The 16682-nt window shown below is 46.9% G+C and overlaps 1 protein-coding gene across 1 annotated transcript in view; it reads right to left on the bottom strand.

Annotated features, from left to right (window-relative positions):
• Positions 1 to 919: 919 nt before the first annotated feature.
• Positions 920 to 16682, bottom strand: part of IFT43 (intraflagellar transport 43) — a 73203-nt gene continuing 57440 nt past the window's right edge. Inside the window, exons 6-9 of the mRNA XM_036238726.1 lie at positions 2312 to 2384; positions 1973 to 2048; positions 1419 to 1481; positions 920 to 1233 (exon numbers count right to left, since the gene is read on the bottom strand). Of these exons, the coding sequence (XP_036094619.1) occupies positions 1114 to 1233; positions 1419 to 1481; positions 1973 to 2048; positions 2312 to 2384 (332 nt within the window). The 3' untranslated portion in view covers positions 920 to 1113. The remainder of the gene's footprint in view (positions 1234 to 1418; positions 1482 to 1972; positions 2049 to 2311; positions 2385 to 16682) is intronic.

Here is a 16682-nt window from a genome sequence, read left to right as displayed (position 1 = left end):
GAGCCTCTTTGTGTTTTCTGAATTTTAATGAAGGGTTTTCCAGGCAGGGTGAGAGCGGCTCTGCGCACTCCCCACGGCCCCATGGCCGAGGAGAGGGGCTAGGTCGGCCGCTGCCAGCCTGCGCGGGCCTGGTCCGAAGTGGCGCCTCGGAGAGGCAGGAAGGGAGATGTCCCCGTCCTCGGATGAGACGTCTTGGGGAAAAAAGAGAGAAAAACAAAAACAAAAGATGTCTCTGTTTAGAAAAAGTGTTGGGCTCTGCTCCAGATCTTGACTCATTTTGGAAACAAGCTGTGATGCTGCTTAGGGGAGCAACGAGGCAGGCGGCTCGGTATCTGCGAGGTCAGAGGGAGTCCCAGGCTCCGGAAGAGAGTGTTTCCAAGCTGGCCCCTGCTAATGAGAACCAGGAGCAAGGCTCTGGGAACCTGTGGCAGGAGGGAAACATGCTGTGGGCGCCCCGGGCACGGGTTACAGGAGGAACGGAGAGAGGCCGAGCGCTGTCAGAAGAGCCGCCAGACCCTGAAGGGAGGAATGGTTGCCTTAGCACACCCACTTCTTGCTGTCTCCTCGGCTGAGCTGCCTGAAAGCACTAAGGAGGCAGCGCAACTCCACTAAAGGTCTGAACGTCGACAGTGAGAAAGGCGTCCCAACGGGCCCTGCCCCCGACTCCGAGAGGCGGCTGCGGGCAGCCTCCCATGTTCCTATGTCCAGGTGCTTACGGGCAGATGCTCCAGGGAAATGCTGTGGCCTCTGTGGACTGAGCGACTTGCAGGAAGAGTGACATTGCTTCTCTCCCTGAATCTAGCTCTCCCTCATGCTCTTCCACAACAGAGAGAGTTCCCATCGGGCTGTTTAAAAGCTGCTTCCTTCACTCTTGAGCAATCGTTCCAGGAGGGCGCTGGAAAGAAATGAAAGAGATGGCCACAGAAAAAAAGTAATTTATTATGACTGAATGTTCCAATGTGGTCTACTGAAAATAAATATTTTTATTACAAAATATTCCATATAAAAATTCTAAGCTGCTGGCAAGCTTTAGTTTTAGGCTTATTGAGTTTTTTCAAGTCCGAAGCAGAGGTTACTCTGTGCAGGGAGAGTGGTCTGCTGCCCTGCAAGGGCTCAGGCGTGTGCAGACTGCCCCGCAGGGTCCTCCTTCTCTGTCTGCAGCAGGTCCCACTCGGTGAGGAGCTCTGAAGACACCTCGGTGTACAAACGGTCCCAGTCCCAGCTGACGTCGTCCTGGCAAGAGAGGTACTGCTGGGGGCAGGACGAAGGCAGGCCTTTCTTGGCAACCACAGCCCACTTCCCACACCCACCGGCAGGGGAGGCAGCGTTCAGAGTTCAGCTTTGGGGCGGGGGTGCTGGTTACAGGAATGACCTCATGACCTGACTGAGAGAGTTAAGGAGGTGCTGCTGCTACATACTTCTCGAACTTCCTGTTCTGGTGCAAGGGCTTTGGTGAGGAGCTTCAGGTCAATCTCTCCATCCTGTGAATGCAAAAAAATATACATGGCTGTGCACCTCAGGGGGACTTCAGACAACTACCTCTTGCAAAGTGAGGAGAAAGGTTATATGTGGTAGAGCTTCCCAAACCCAGATCTGCAGGAATGCCTTCTTGTAAAAGAGTAAAAATGTGAGTGGACCACGTGGCCACTGAGGACTGAGGGAACACCACGACATGCTACAGCTGGGCATTCTTTGGGGGAAGGTCAACACTAGGGCAGGGCATGACAGTAGCATATCTCTAGGGCCAGTATATTTATTGACACCAAGTGGGCAGCCATGGAAGCAGTGGAGAGCTTGTGCTGGGAAACGCTAGAATCTGTTGAGTCCAGAGATGCTTTAATACCCAAGGATGAGGTTGCCAGGCAGCCTCAGAGACCCATGGAGGCGCGGCTGTACGGCTGTGGAGGAACTGAGAAAGCCCTAAGGATGCTTCCAGGAGCCTGCCCCTCTCTGTCGAAGCTGTTCTACTCACCAGGGTCTGAAAGGCTGCATACTTCATGAGGTCATTGTCCAGGTCACGGTAGGTCATCACCCGGTTTACCTGGATGCTGCAGGAGAGAGAGAACGTGAGGAGGAATCATAGGCAGGCCCAATTCCAGGAGAGCTGCTGGGCCACTGTCCCCGGAGCCTTGTAGGCAGCTGGGAAGAGCCAAAATGGAAAGAAAATGTCTAACAAAATAAAAGCCCTGGGATGGAGCTCATCACCCGAAACATCCGGATCAGCACTGGGGGCCCCGCTGAGATGGCATTTGGAGTACATTAATTCACATGTTCCCTGCCTCCCGCCAACCTCGTACCTCGCTGAGCCTACCTGGGAGGGGCTGCCACCTGCAAAACGAAGTCTTCTTCCTGTACTTCTTCCAGATCTGGAATAACAGGGATATCTGCAACGAGAGGCGGCAGCGAAACTGTCGGCCGCGTGGGCAGGGAACGTGCCTGCTCCTCCGCATCCTTCTCACGCCGGCCATGGGGCAGCACGCTGGGGGTGGAAGGGACCCTCAGACACCACTTCTGTCCTCCGGCGGCCCCCAATCCAGGGTTGTAGTACTGAACCAGAGGTGTGCATTAGGATCAAAGGTAGAACTTCATCAATTTCTGAATCCCAGGCTTTATTCCAGAACCTGCTGGATCAGAACCTCCTGGGTGTGGCTCAGGCATCTGTATCTTTTCCTAAAATTTCTTCGGTAATCCTGATGAAAGCTCTGGGTTAGGAGCCATTGGAATACACCTCCAAGGAGAAATGTAAAGAAATGAGGAGAGAGCCAGACTGTACTTGGGTAAGTGTTTATGTTCGAGGACAGAAAAGAAAGGGAACTGATGAATGAGCCTGACATGGTCAGAGACGGAGGAACTAAGGAAGTATAGTGGCATGAGGTAGATGTCACTGCGAGCACACCTCCTCATGACCAAGGTCCACAAGTGCATTAGCTCATCATAGACTTTGCAGTCGTCAGTTGTCATGGCCCCGAGCCTGCCTCTGAAGGACATTTTACACCTAATGATATGACCTAGCTCCCCAGCAGTGTATGTGAGGTCAAGCCCTCTGTTTGCCAGGTCTAAAAAGAGGAGATCCGAGGCCTTTTCTTTCATCAATTTAATAGTCATGCAAATAGAGAAACAGAGACAGTATATCACTTAAATGTGGCAACTAGCTTAACGTACCAAAAATATCTTCTCATGGGGACAACATGACACCCTACAGAAATAGCTCCTCCTCGAAATGAGCATCACCAACTGGTAGAGGAGTTTTCTTTGTTTTAAAAAGTCTGTAGAGAGGGGCAGAGTAAAAAAAGAGATGGAGCAGGAAAAAAGGGCAAGTGGGCTGAGAAAGTCTTGGAATCCCCAAACCAAATATTAACAGGAAGAAAAATCCCAGAAAGGAGAGAAAAATGAAGAAACCCTTCGTTTCTGCTTCTATGGATTAAATCCAATTTTATTTTTAAAAGAGACACAAGATTATTCCAAGAACAGCTGGGAACACCCTTGCCATTTTCAGGCTATTCAGTATTTAGACTTTGCAACTGCTCTAGTCAAGCTAAGCCCAAATATATGTCATTTTCAAGCCTTATGTCTTTGTTATTGCTTCTGTGGGGTACAGGTGCTGTACCTGGAAAAAGAGAGGCAGTATACAAGGGAGACACAAGGAATAAGACACAGAGAGAAAGAGACACGTGGAGAGTGATTAAAGAAAGGAAATGGGATAAAAATAAAAAGGAAGGGCTGATGGGGAAATAAAGAACACACACACACACACACTACCCCAAAATGAGGAACTGAATTCACCAGGTCCTCTAACTAGAAAGAAGCTGTTCAGAATTTAGTGTCTCTCTCTATCCTGCTGAAGAATCAGAGATGGAAGATTCTATTTCTCATGCCAACAGAAATCTGGCTTTCGTGTTCACTCCTGCCCCGTGTCAGTAATGCAGCCTGTGGGAGGGGTGCTGCTGACAGAGCTGCCTGGAGCCCAGGGCTGGGGGTCCCAGGCCAGCAAGACTGCACAGAGCCTGCGGCGGGGCAGGGAGGAAGCTGCTGTGCCATGCGCCATCGGCGGCGTGACAGACACTTCTGGACTGAGCCAGTGAGCTGCTCCTGGCTCTCCTTGGGTGTGGAGTCCAGCCTGAGATGAATATTCAGAAGTTGGTGAGAAAGTGCCCCTGCTGAGTTTGGGGCTCAGGACAGGTCTTCCCATAGTCCCCTTTCCCTCCACAACGCTAGCATTTGGGTCCTGTCAACTCGGCCCAGCTTCTCCCAGCGCCGAGGAGCTGCACTGCTGCCCAATGTCCACTGCGACTCCCCACGGGCTTCCCTCTTCATCCCCGCCCCCTCCTCCAAATGTGCACAAAGGAGTGTGGGGCTGGCCCATCTGTGACAGATCAGAGGTCAGTTCGGGCCTTGGCAAAAGGGCCTCTCAGAGTGGCACTGGTGGGGCTGGCCACACAGTGGGATTTCTCTCTAATTGGAAGCCTGGCGCCCAACAGAACCCGGTGAACTGCCTGAGTGGGACGGAGCCAGCGATGACAGCCAGGCCAAGGCGAGCTGCAACATTCCAGTGCAGCGTGACAGCTTGAGCCATCGCAGCGGAGTCAGGCCATCCAACTCCCAGCCCCCAATGGAACAGGTGGCCGTGGAGCAGGTTTTGGGCAAACTTCAAAGAACTTCGCAATTTTACAGTTTCTAATTTATAATCACAGAGAAGTACTTGCTAATGTGTACATAATACGTTCTTGAGAATTTTTGTTTTCTTTCTCTTTTCTCCTTCTCTTCCTCCCCCCTCCCTCCCTCCCTCTCACACACACATATACACACACCAGGAACAAAACTAGGAAAAGAAAATGGACCTGAGAAATCCTTTTCTTCACTAATGACCTACGTAGAATGATGCAGCCCTGTGTACAATCAACACAGCTACTTGACTTGCAAGTCTGGAACAGTGACCCAGGTTGGTTTAGGCTGTCAAGTTTAACATTAAAAAGCACACAATTTTAATAGACATAATAAGAGAAATATAAGAGCCTGCTCTAGGACTGTAGAAAAGCTACCACTGTTTTTTAAAAATTAATAATTATGTTAACTTTATTCTGATTTTCTTCCATGCTGCTAATAAGACACGATGAGTTAGTTATAGGGGTAGGACTCTCGGCCGGTGGTTAGGAGCACAGGCGCTGGAGACAGGAGCGCCGGCTTCACAACCTGGCTCCCCTACGTACCAGCTGTGTGACTTTAACCTCTCTGTGCCTCAGTTTCTTCATCTGTAAAACCAGTCTAATTATACCCACTTCACACAGTTGTAAGGACTAAATGCGATAACCTTTATACAATACTAAATGCTATGCTCAGTACGTGATAAAAACTCTGTAACTATTCTTATTCATTTAATAGATATAATATTGAGCATGGACAGAAATGACAGGCTCTTCCTTCATTTCCTCCTGCCCATCTTCCAGACAGGAACGCTGGGGCTCAGAAAGATTCGGCAGCTTTCATGAGGTGAGACCATTAATAACGGACAGAGACAGGCTTCCAACTGGCACCCCCCACCCCGAGCTCGTCCTCACTCCACCCATACTTCCTCTGCAAAGGTACAGTGCCCTCAGAGACACTTCCTATAGTGGAGGGGTGAGACAACTGTATGCAAAGTGAACAAACAACTTTCACTTGCCTTAGACTCTGTGTCCTCTATTCCTGGGTATTTGTCTTGATTCCAATAACCATAAATAAGCAAAGTCTCTCCCTCACCATACACCCTGACTTGCCACTTCCCTATGCAAGGCCGAACAGAGCAGAATGAAAAGAGTGCACCCACGCCAGAGGGCCCCGGGCCTCACCCCTGCCAACCACAACTTGGTAAACGAGTCCCGTGGAAAAGAGGTGCTGGCCAGGTACCGCGAAGAGCCCCCAGAAAAGCGGAAGGTGAGGCAGGAGGGCAATGACGCCTCCAGTGCCACGGCAGTGGGTGTCCCATCCTCCCTTTCAGTTCTGCCGGTGGGTAGCGTCTCCTCACGCAGGTCGCCAAGCCCACGCAAGTCACATGCCCATGGGGATCTCCATCCCCACGCGGATCGCCACGTCCCCGCAGGTCGCTATCCTCTCACAGATCGTCGGCTGCTGGCTCTCCCAGCTCCCACACCTTACACCAAACAGCTTTTGGTGCCAGGTGAGGAAGGGCCTGCATCAACCAGCCAGGAAACATGGACTGGGCACCTGTTATACGCAAGACCCCTTCTGACCTTCTGAGGCACAATAAGGCATAACCAAGATGGACGAAGCATGGAAAAGTCTACATATTAAAAAAAAAAAAAATGAGCAGAGAAGGAAAATGCACTTCCCTTTCTTTGTCAATCATCTCAGAATCCAACAAGCAGAATTCAGAATTTCTTACTTTGTCTTTCCATTATTCTGCATTCAAGGTCTGGGGTAGACCTCACTACCTTGCAGTTGGTAGAATAAGTGAAATTGGCTCCAGGCCTGCCCCTTAGATGGTAAACTAGCTGAGGGCAAAGACCACATCTTGGTCACTTCTGCATTACCAAGGACTGGCAAACCGAAGGCAACTGAAAAGAACTGAATCGACAGATGTCCCTCGAATATGAAAGTCACATACGTGGGAGAGCCATGTCAATCTTCTCTCTATCATTCCAATTATGGTATAAGTGCTACCAAACCCTAAAGTGCCTAAGTAGAATTCATTTCATGAGAGCGACAAAGAGCAATCCTTGGATACTTCCTGGATTTGCTAACATCCTAGCCAAGGCTTTGCCTCACTTGAGCGCTGCTCCTGCTGAAAAAGGCCTGCACATATACAAGAAACAGTGGATGAGAGGGGCAAAGTTAGAGAGGACGAGTCACTCAAATTTGGTCCACCCTGAAGATGGTCACTGCTCTTCACCAACCTCCCCTTGTTTCTTGCTTTTTGGATCTCTAGTGTGTCGCACTGTATAATCCACTTTCTGGGAGCCTCCAGTAAAGGCTTGTTAATGCACAGCAACGACAGTAAGAACTATTTCAAAGAAAAAGATTATTGCCAAATGGAAAACCCATGATGACACCAGAACACTGGTCTGCCAACAGATCTACCCAACAAACCCACTACCAGGTGAAACCACAGAAATAAATGAGGAGTGCTTAAATAAATAATGAAACATATGGGAACACCAGTAGGATCAGTCACAACAAGTTTCAAAGATAGGAGGAGCTGCCATTGCCCTGGAACACATTCATTACAAATGTTACCATCACACCTGTGCACTAAAATGCTAACTACCCAGCACAGCCCCAGAGGGATGCTTTTCAGCCCCTGTGGCCTGACAGTAGAAGCCTGCCCGCCTCTTCCTATGAAGTCGGCCCCAGCTTTCTACAGAGGCCTCTTACAATAGCCTGCAGTCAAATCCAGCTGTTGTTTGCCAATTTGGGTACAACTAGAACAGAAAGTGATTTCCTAGACTGGAAATTCCCAGCTTGAAATGAGTACACTCGGGCTCTTCACCTGGAGTGCACATTTAAGTCCTATAGGAAGGAAAGAACAATGAGGGACCCCAATCTGGCCCCTGGGTCCCACAGGGAGCCCCTCTTCTGTGTGTCCCTCTAGGTTCTACTCTGCTGATTTTCTTGGTTGGGGATTTCCTAATGGAATTTCCTGGTCAGGTACAGAGGGGTCTCTAGAGATACATGAAGACTTTTATATCCCACTACTTTCTCACCTTGACACCTTAGTAAATAACACAAGTGGCTGGCCTGCCCTGTCAGCTTCCTCGAGTGCTTACTGGCAACATCTGTCCCCCTCACTTCATTCACTAACTGAGCTCCTGACGGCAAAAGCCTTATGTGCAATTTCTTCCCCGAGCTGCCTTCCCACTCAGTGCCCTGGCCACTGCAAAGCATCCACGCACAGACCACTAAGGGCTCGCATCCGCCATTCACAGCCAAGTTCAATAACCAATCCACATAAAAGAGATCTGGACATGCTGCTTAAGGACACCCCAATAAGAGCGGTGCAGACAACCTTTAAGTCTGTGCCCAAAGTCAACAGACCTCAGCAGAGCTCATAAGTGAAAGGAAACAATGTCCACGGTTTTAGACGATGGCAACTTTAAACCAGAGAGCATTATAATTTTTCTGTGCAGCTACAAAACTTTGTTTTACTGAATGCCGTTACCTTCTGCATCACGTATGGGGAATTTTAAACAGGCAAATGGAAGAAGGTCTGATTGAAGATGAAGTTAAGTGAAAGAAATTGGTCTCATTTAGCACATGACAGGATTCATCTGTGTTCCCAAGTCCACTGAGGTGGCATCATGGGCGTTTCATATTCATGAGCTGCGGCGACACTGTGTCCCCTCATTTACAAAGAGCCGTGTTCAGCAAATTCTGTCCCTGTGGACACTCCATGCATTTCATGGTCTTGTCAGAGAGACATCAAACGCTCCAGTAACCAAATACCAGAAAATGGCTTTAATTAGTGGATCTCAATCGTATAAATAATTTTTTTTCTAAGTGAAAAAAATGGAGAATTTTTTAAAAGGAAGAAGAAAGGGGGAAAGCAGTAGGCAACAGGCTTCAAACACCCGAAGGAACAAGGGAAAGAGACGGTCCCAGAGGAGTTCCCCAGTGAGGCTGGGCCCAGCACCATCGATCCCTTGCTCTCCCTCAGTCAGGGTGCAAGGGACAAAAACCCGCCTGCAGGTCCCCGGCAGGTCTGCTTTATAAAGACTTATCTTTTGTGATTTCGCCTCATTCAAGCGGGTCCAGCCTGTACTTGTGACTGGCAGGGGTGGAGAGCGGCAACACATATGGAGAAAACGGCCTGAAAACTGTGACGTTGGCTAGAGAGCCACACTGCAAATGCTGAGTTCAGGACTGACCGCAAGCAAAGTGTGTGATCCAAGATGCGACGGAGAGAGTGTCTGCTTGAGAACTGTGCGTGAGCAGGTCCCCGAGGAACTGTGTGACAGAGAGACAGAAAGAAAAGATGCCCCGTCCTGAGGTGCCAGCCTGCAGGGGGGAGTGGGTGGGTGGGTCATCTGTTCCATATGCCTCCATGCTCCTGGCCAATGGACCCTCTGCTAATGCTGCCAGGGAAAGAGATCACGGGCCTTAAGATCAAAATGATTGTTCCTCCTGGCTCCCAAGCTGTGGTGACTCTCCAGGATAACAGTGGGTTGGAGAGGAAGGTTTGGACTGACTGAAATCTCTGAGATAAGCCAGGCCTCAGTACAGTGTGATGCTGGCTGGTTCATGAGCAGATAAGGGGCTTTGCTAAGAATGGCGACTCAGCTCGTGGTACAAACACAGCGTGTGAAAGCCCGATCTCACATTACCCACAGGGATGTTAGCGCTTTTCTGAAGGAGCCATGAATGAAACACCCCAGAATGAGATTCCCCACCCCCCACGTCCACCCAGTGCTGTATGTATAAGAAGCTGTATTGGCCATGGTCGTCAACCAGCACTGAGCCTTTCAAGAAATTCAAAGGTAGCACTCACGAAAGACAAGTGCACCGCAAAAAGGGTTCTCCAGAGCAGGAGTTCCCAACCCCAGGCCAGGGGCTGGTACTAGTACATGGCCCGTTAGGAACTGAGCCAAACAGCAGGAGGTGAACAGTGAGTGAGAGAGCAAGGTTTGCTTCATCTGTACGTGCAGCCGCTCCCCAGCGTGAGCATCTCCGCCTCGGCTCCACCTCAGATCATCAGGCATTAGATTCTCATAGGAACACTGGTCCTTGGTGCTAAAAAGGTTGGGGACTGCTGCTCTCTGGGGAAAGATCGTATTCAGCCCAGAAGCCTGACACTGAGAGGAGCCCAGTGGCGCCTGCTGGTGTGAGCTCTAGAAAGCATGCTTCACTGGTTACCGACAGTTGAAAGAAACAAAGAACAATGCATAGGAATGTTCCCCACCATTCCAGCAGCTCTCAGAACTTCGAGGTGATCCCGGCTTTGATACGTTGAGATACGTTAACGACAAGCAGGGGTAAAAGACTTTAAAAATGACGAGGAGCGAAGTGGCTGGAAGGAATAGAAACTGAGGAACTCTCCACTCTCTTCAATAGGACCCAAGATGAGTGACATGGTATTAATGTGACAGAAAACACCTTCTCAGAGGCGCCAGTAGAAGTATGTTAGAAACCAGGCATATCTGATTCTATTTCATCCTCTTCGTGTTACGCTCAAAAAAACAAGACAAACTACACTGCTTTTATTCTAAATCCTTAGTTTTGTATTTTCCTTATATATATTTATTAAAAAAATGCCACTTTGATCGGTGCCACCCGTGACACCCCCCCACACACAACGCTTCTGAGCAGTTCCCTCCGTGCAAGGCCACTGCTGGTGACAGCCAGCTGGTTTTGATCAGAGCCATTCCGAATCGGATTTTCATAAGATAGATGAGGAGTCTTACTGCTGCTCTCTCTCTTATCAGATGAGAAACGGAGGGGGAGGGGAGGGGGAGGACGGGTCCTGAGGGAGCCGCGCAACAATCAAGGGCTGCGTGGCTCTTTCTCTGTCCCTCGCTGCCACAATTTTCAAAGGCGTTTGCCTCGGGCACTTTTAAATGATGGTGTCTCAATTCTGTAATCATCTTTCAAGAGCTTTCTCTTAAAGGGTCTTTCAGGTAAACCTAGTCTGTCAACCATACTTATGGACTTAGGAATCACATTCCCAATATGTGTCCTGTGTGTGTGCGTATATATAGAGGAATACACACACGCACACTGAGCATCTGTGAATTTTTATAAAGCTGGTAGAACTTAGAGCTAGAAAGGAAGATCTACCACTTGGCCATATCAAGTTCATCTCTTACTAGGAAAAGAGGGTCTCCTGTACCCCTCCCTCCGCAAGGTTTCTGCTCTCTCTGGGTTTTGCTGTCTCAGGTCCTTCTTTAGGAACTAATTTCTATGTGTGATGTGTTGGAAGGAAAAGAGTTCTCCAACTGAGGGCTAAGTGATGTGCCAAGTCCAACCTCAGATGCATAAACATGCCTGGCCCATCCCATCACCTAAGCTGTATCTGGCCGTCAGTCTTCAGACTGAGTCATGTACCACGGCCATCTTTCTGGGAGAACACACAGTCACCAATCATCCCAGGCCACAACTTGCTGTGTGGTTTGGTTACAAAGACTAGCTGGAGCAACTCTATAACTCTTTGTCTTTTCTCATTGCAGAGAACATTATGGCTCTTTACGCAGACTCCGTCTTTTGAAACAGACATCCTAGAACACGGAGCCTCTATTTCTTTCTAGTCAAGTAAAAATCTAAGTGGTCTGAGATCTCCCTGGGCAGTGGTTCTCATCAACACAAGCCTGTCTGCATTTAGGTCCTCTCACCTCCTCTCGTTCCTCATCCATCCACTCTCTTCACAACTGTATGGAGAAGTATCTATGCCTCTTCCAGAAAGCTGAACAGTTTGCAGTCACACCTAGGACAGTCTCACAAAACTAAATGGGATTGGTTCTGTCCTATCCTCATCCTGTATTCTATATTCAATCAGGACAGAATCAAGGAGCTACAGAATAAATATCTCGATCTCTATAATAATTTCAGGGAGAGCCAGCTCTCTTTTGACTAGTGCCAGTGCTTAATGTTGGATGACTTATTATTAATCACATTCCTCCTAACAGACTATAGCACGACGGATTGCTGTAGGAGCTCTCTCTCTGTGTTCCTGGAGGAAGGTTAATGCGACCTGCTTCACTTACAACATGTATGCACGCATAGCACAAGACTTTTGTTTGCATTCTTCCCATTCTCCCTCTTCAGATGAGGCATGTAAGTAAGCTGCTCACATGAACAAATAAAATCGAAGCCCAGAGAAGTCACTGTCAGTCATGTTTCAGGCAGAGAGATGTTTGTGATGTTAAGTTTGGAAAGTCTGGTGTGACTTAAGAGATGTCAGCGCACCACTAGGGGCGTAAAGCACTTTGTCGCAGCTCTGCCAATGGAGCAGGAGGTCTGTTTAAGACTCTGGCCTATGCCTGAACCAGGGTATAGGCATGAGAATTCATTATCTAAAAGCAATCTCAGTGGATCTGATAGAAAAGAAAGTTTAACAAGAAAGAGAGGAATGGTCAGACCTGAAGATTCTGTTTCACGTCTCAGAGCTTTAAAGACCTGGTATCTGGCTTTTCTCAACTCAGACCGGGTGTTTTAGACAAGACTTCACAGTGAGAGGGTTCAGCAGAGCTGAGGACATGGACCAGCAGGATCGGGATCAGGATAGGAGAGCAAATATGCAACAGGGTGCTAGAAGAGTGAGTAGAGACAAGCTTTCTCAACAAGCAGGGCTGAGAGACAAACCTCCCACATGTGAAAGCAAAGAGGCCGGCGGTGAGAGCACAAAGCGCGTGTCTGCATTCCAGCCCCGCCTGGCCCTGCAGGAGCTTCTTCGAGCTGGCTTGTAAGAACCAAAGGCTAAATTTTTAGGAATTTGGCATGCAGTTTGTTAAACATTACTGAAGAGTATATCATATACCCTTATAATTAAATTATATTAAAAACAAAGGTAACATTCAAACCTCACTACTTCTTAAATTTTACATTTTACTTCATCTGTGCCATTGAAATTATTTACATCTAATGTAGCTGTATGGCGGAAATATGATACACTAGTGTGCTACTGCTCATCCTTTCCCAGCTCTGTCGTCAGCGATGTTACGGTAGCTTGAAAGCAGCCATGGTGGGAGTATTTACACCACAGAAATCAGCAGACACCACCAATGAGGACTTTTCCCCCTGGAAAGCCAGCTGTTAAATACAGACGTCACTTCTTATGAGCAGGGGATACGTTCCGGGATTCCCAGTGAATGCCTGAAACTGTGGATAGTGCTAAACCCTATATATACCATGTTTTCCCCCTATATATACATATCTATAAAAAATTTATAAATTAGGCACAGTTAAGAGATAAACAACAACAGATAATAAAATAGAACAATTTTAACAATATACTGTAATAAAAGCTACATGAATGTGGTCTCTCTCTTTGATAAATGATCTGATAACAGAGACAGCTACTAAGTGACTAACGGGCAGGCAGTGTATACAGCATGGATATGCTGAACAAAGGGATAATTTACATCCTGGGAGAGACAGTGGGATGAAGAGGGATTTCATCATGCTACTCGGAATAGTGTGCAATTTGAAACTTATGATTTGTTTATTTCTGAAATTTCCCATTTAATACTTTTGGATCATGGTTGACTGTGGCTAACTGAAACCACGAAAGGTGGAACCGTGGATAAGGGGGGACAGCTATATATACCCAGCACATCACTGCTTATTAGCCATGAGACTTCTGTCAGTTACTTAACTTCACAAGGCTTCAATTTCTTCCTCTGTAAAGTGGTGATACTCAGTGTCTCCTAATAAAATTGTTGTGAGAATTAACTTAAGCATTGCGGGTAAAGCAGCAAGTGCCTGGCTCTCGGTAAATACTTAAACATTAATCATCAATACCGTTTCCTACAAGACTGACTTCTTTTCAACCTTTTTACCCGGTACCCTATAAAGAGAATAAAACTTAACAAAACAGAGACGAAAGAGAGGACAGCTAACCCTTGGACCAGTGCGTCTCATCCCTCCCCACCCCACCCCTGCCTCATTCCTGCTGTGGATATGTTTAGCTAAAAGGAGCTCTTGTGTGTGCTTGTATCAGGGAAGGGAAGAGAGGAATGGGCTTAGAAAGACCTTAGCATCTAGTCCCAGTGACTTTAAATTTAGAAAAACAAATTGATTTTAAGGAACATTATGTAATAAAAAAAAAAAAATCAGTGCTGGTTAAAATAGTTTTAAAAAATTAGGGAAGCACAGGAACTAGGTTTAGGGACCACTTAAGAAGTCCCATATAAGTCTAAGGAAAGAACATCAACATAATGGAACATTCTTACCCAGCAAGAAAAAGGAATTGAAACATCAGGGTTCCAATTTGTCTATACTTAATTCTTTTCACTTTCCCTTTTTCTGCATTAAAGCTGTTTAGGCTCAAGAGTGACTGTTATTTGTAGAAGAATGGGCGAAGGATGTAGTGAAAGGATTAAGAAAAGAATGAGAAAGACTCCCAAAGAGTTAGAAAGCCAGGAGACAGAGATGAATGAGAAGAGGAGAAGTGGGGCGACTGAGTGATAGCTCTCTACAGATAGCATTTTTCTAATTCCACTGACAGTCTAGCATCTCACATCTCATCCAGCTTCATTGCTTGGCTGTGTTCAGCCACTTTTACCATTTTCCCTGTTGACATGGATAGAAAATTGAGCAATTACCCTTAAACTCAGGGCTCTCAGATCATCCAGATTGCTACACTTGCAGAATTAAGTCCCCAATTGCCCCTGGCAAGAAGTGGCTCAACTCAGCTAGTCCGTTAGGAATTAAACACTCTTTGGTTGTCCATAAGGATTTATTATTCCTAAGGTTTTGAGGTATTGAAGTCTGTCAAAACTGGACCTCAGGATGCAAAGAGCACAGCCCTCTCTGGTGGGAATGAAGCCTGCCCAAGAGGCACTAGGAGCTGCCAGGCAGAGGGAGTGACTATTCTACCCACAGTCCTGGGTTAGACCATGATGGAATGGTTACATGCCAGAAAGATCTAATCCTTTTTTTAAGCCTCTGTTTTCAGAGACCTTCCGCTTTCTAAAGCCATATTTTGGGGCTTGTGAAGTCCTTCTTAACTTGAATTTAGCTCTGAGGTAAAGTGAAAGTTGAGTCCATATCTAATTGTGTTCTCAGAGATCGTCTCAATCTGAATATTGTTCATCTTTTTTATAGATAAAGAATTTTCCTCCCATTTGTGCACCTCTCAATGTTCTTCATTAAAGTTTCACATTCTATCCAGAGTTCACACTCTGCGCGCTGGATTTTAGAGCTGGAAGAGACCAAACAGGCCTAGAAATGCTTCTGGGGTTAGAGAGGTGACATGACTTTGCACCTGTTGTCTCCTCTACCAGAGTCCCCTGAGCCCCCACCCCCAACTTCTACCCTCCTTTGCTGACAACTCTACTTCTTTAAGTTGAAGTTTAAAAGTCACTTCTTCAGAGTGGCTTTCCCTCACCACCCAGTCCAAATCAGGTCTTTACATTATTCTCTCTCAGAGCACCCTGCACACTTCTGTCAGTGGACTCAATTGCAATTCGTCCTTATTTAGTTGTGTGACTATTTGTTTACTCCCTATATCCAGGGCTGGACTGTATGAGGGTAAAGACTAAGAATGTCTTGTTCACCATCACACCCTCAGTGCCCAGCCCCATGTATCACACATGGTAGGCATTCAACAAATGGTTGTTAAATGAATGAGTTGAACGGACTGACTTGCCCAAAGTCGCTTGTAGATCCTATTTTTAGACCTGATGTTCTTTCTCTAACACCACACACCTTTCCATTTACAGAGTAAGTCTAAAAGCCTTCGAGCAAACCAGAAACTTGATTCCAAGAATTCAAACGATTATGTCATCTCAATAGAAACGATCTGTTTTACCATCCTACAATTTTGGGACCCTGAGGTCACTTGAGTTGTCTATCATTCTCAGTTATTCTCCATAATCATGAACCCTAACTTCTCAGAAAGCAGCTCTAGCTGTGATTCTACCTAGTTTATATGGGGATAGTGAATATCTGTAGTTGAGAATGGACCAGAATCGGGGCTTAATTCTGCAGAACCAGCTTTTCTTCTAGTTACTTATTCACTCTCCATGTGGAGTCTCTCTTTATGCTAGGCAACTTGCCTTGGAAGGCTTCTGATTCTTCTCTACCTGACCACATCCTATCCATCCCTCAGGACCCAGCACAAGTCCTCCTTTTTTCCTGAAGTGCCTCTAACCCATCAGGATCACTTCCTCTTCTGAACTCATGAGCCTGAATAAAGTAAATCATCAATGTACCAACAACATTCATTGCCTTTGCCATCGTTTTATTGTTGTTTTAGCTACTTAACTCCTATAGTGCTTTTTATCTTTTATGCTTTGTCCCCCCAACAAAGTCCTGTGTTCTTTAGAGCACAGCCCTACAAGGTCTTACAAAAGATTTGCAAATCACTTCCCAAAGGCCTAATCCAACTGGCAGATGCATTTTGTTCTACTTATGAAGTGATTTTTAAAAATTCTGTCATTTTTTTGACATACGAATTTGAAAACTTTTAGACTGTGCCATCTCCTGTCTGGTTCACCACGGATCCCGTCATTCTTTACTGCTGCACACTTCTGCTGTTTCATGTGTTTCTATTATCTGCCTGGCCCCTAAAGGCATTTGAGCTTGTAGCCTGCGGTCTTGCAAACAGTCCCCAGGCAATACATTCTGGTTGACCAACAGATCCCCAAACCACCTTGAAATATCACTTATTCTGTTTCTCATTTAAAAACACATCTTATCTTAAAAGCTCCTTTCTTCTGTTTGTCAGATCTCTTCCCTCGGAAACTGGAGGTATCAACAGAGGGAAAGAAATGTTTCTCTTCTCTCCCTAGGCCTCTTCCCCAGGGAAGAAGCAACACCATGTACCAAGAGTGGAGCCAGAGAGGCTGAATGCTGAGACATACATTGTGTGGCATGGCTCTATAAAATAAAGGAGGGTATCTCACTAGATAAAAAGCTCCTGGAGGGCAAGGACTATCTACTTACCACTATCTCCAGCATCTAGAGCAATTCTGGCCACAGGAGGCACTGTACGAAAACCTGCTGGCTTTCCTCAACAAGGCTGGTGGTGGGAGGAG

The sequence above is a fragment of the Rousettus aegyptiacus genome, unplaced genomic scaffold (assembly GCF_014176215.1).
Source record: "Rousettus aegyptiacus isolate mRouAeg1 unplaced genomic scaffold, mRouAeg1.p scaffold_m13_p_3, whole genome shotgun sequence".
Classification (NCBI taxonomy): Eukaryota; Metazoa; Chordata; class Mammalia; order Chiroptera; family Pteropodidae; genus Rousettus; species Rousettus aegyptiacus.
Note: the sequence above shows the minus strand (reverse complement) of the source record. Positions and strands in the feature narration are given on the sequence as shown.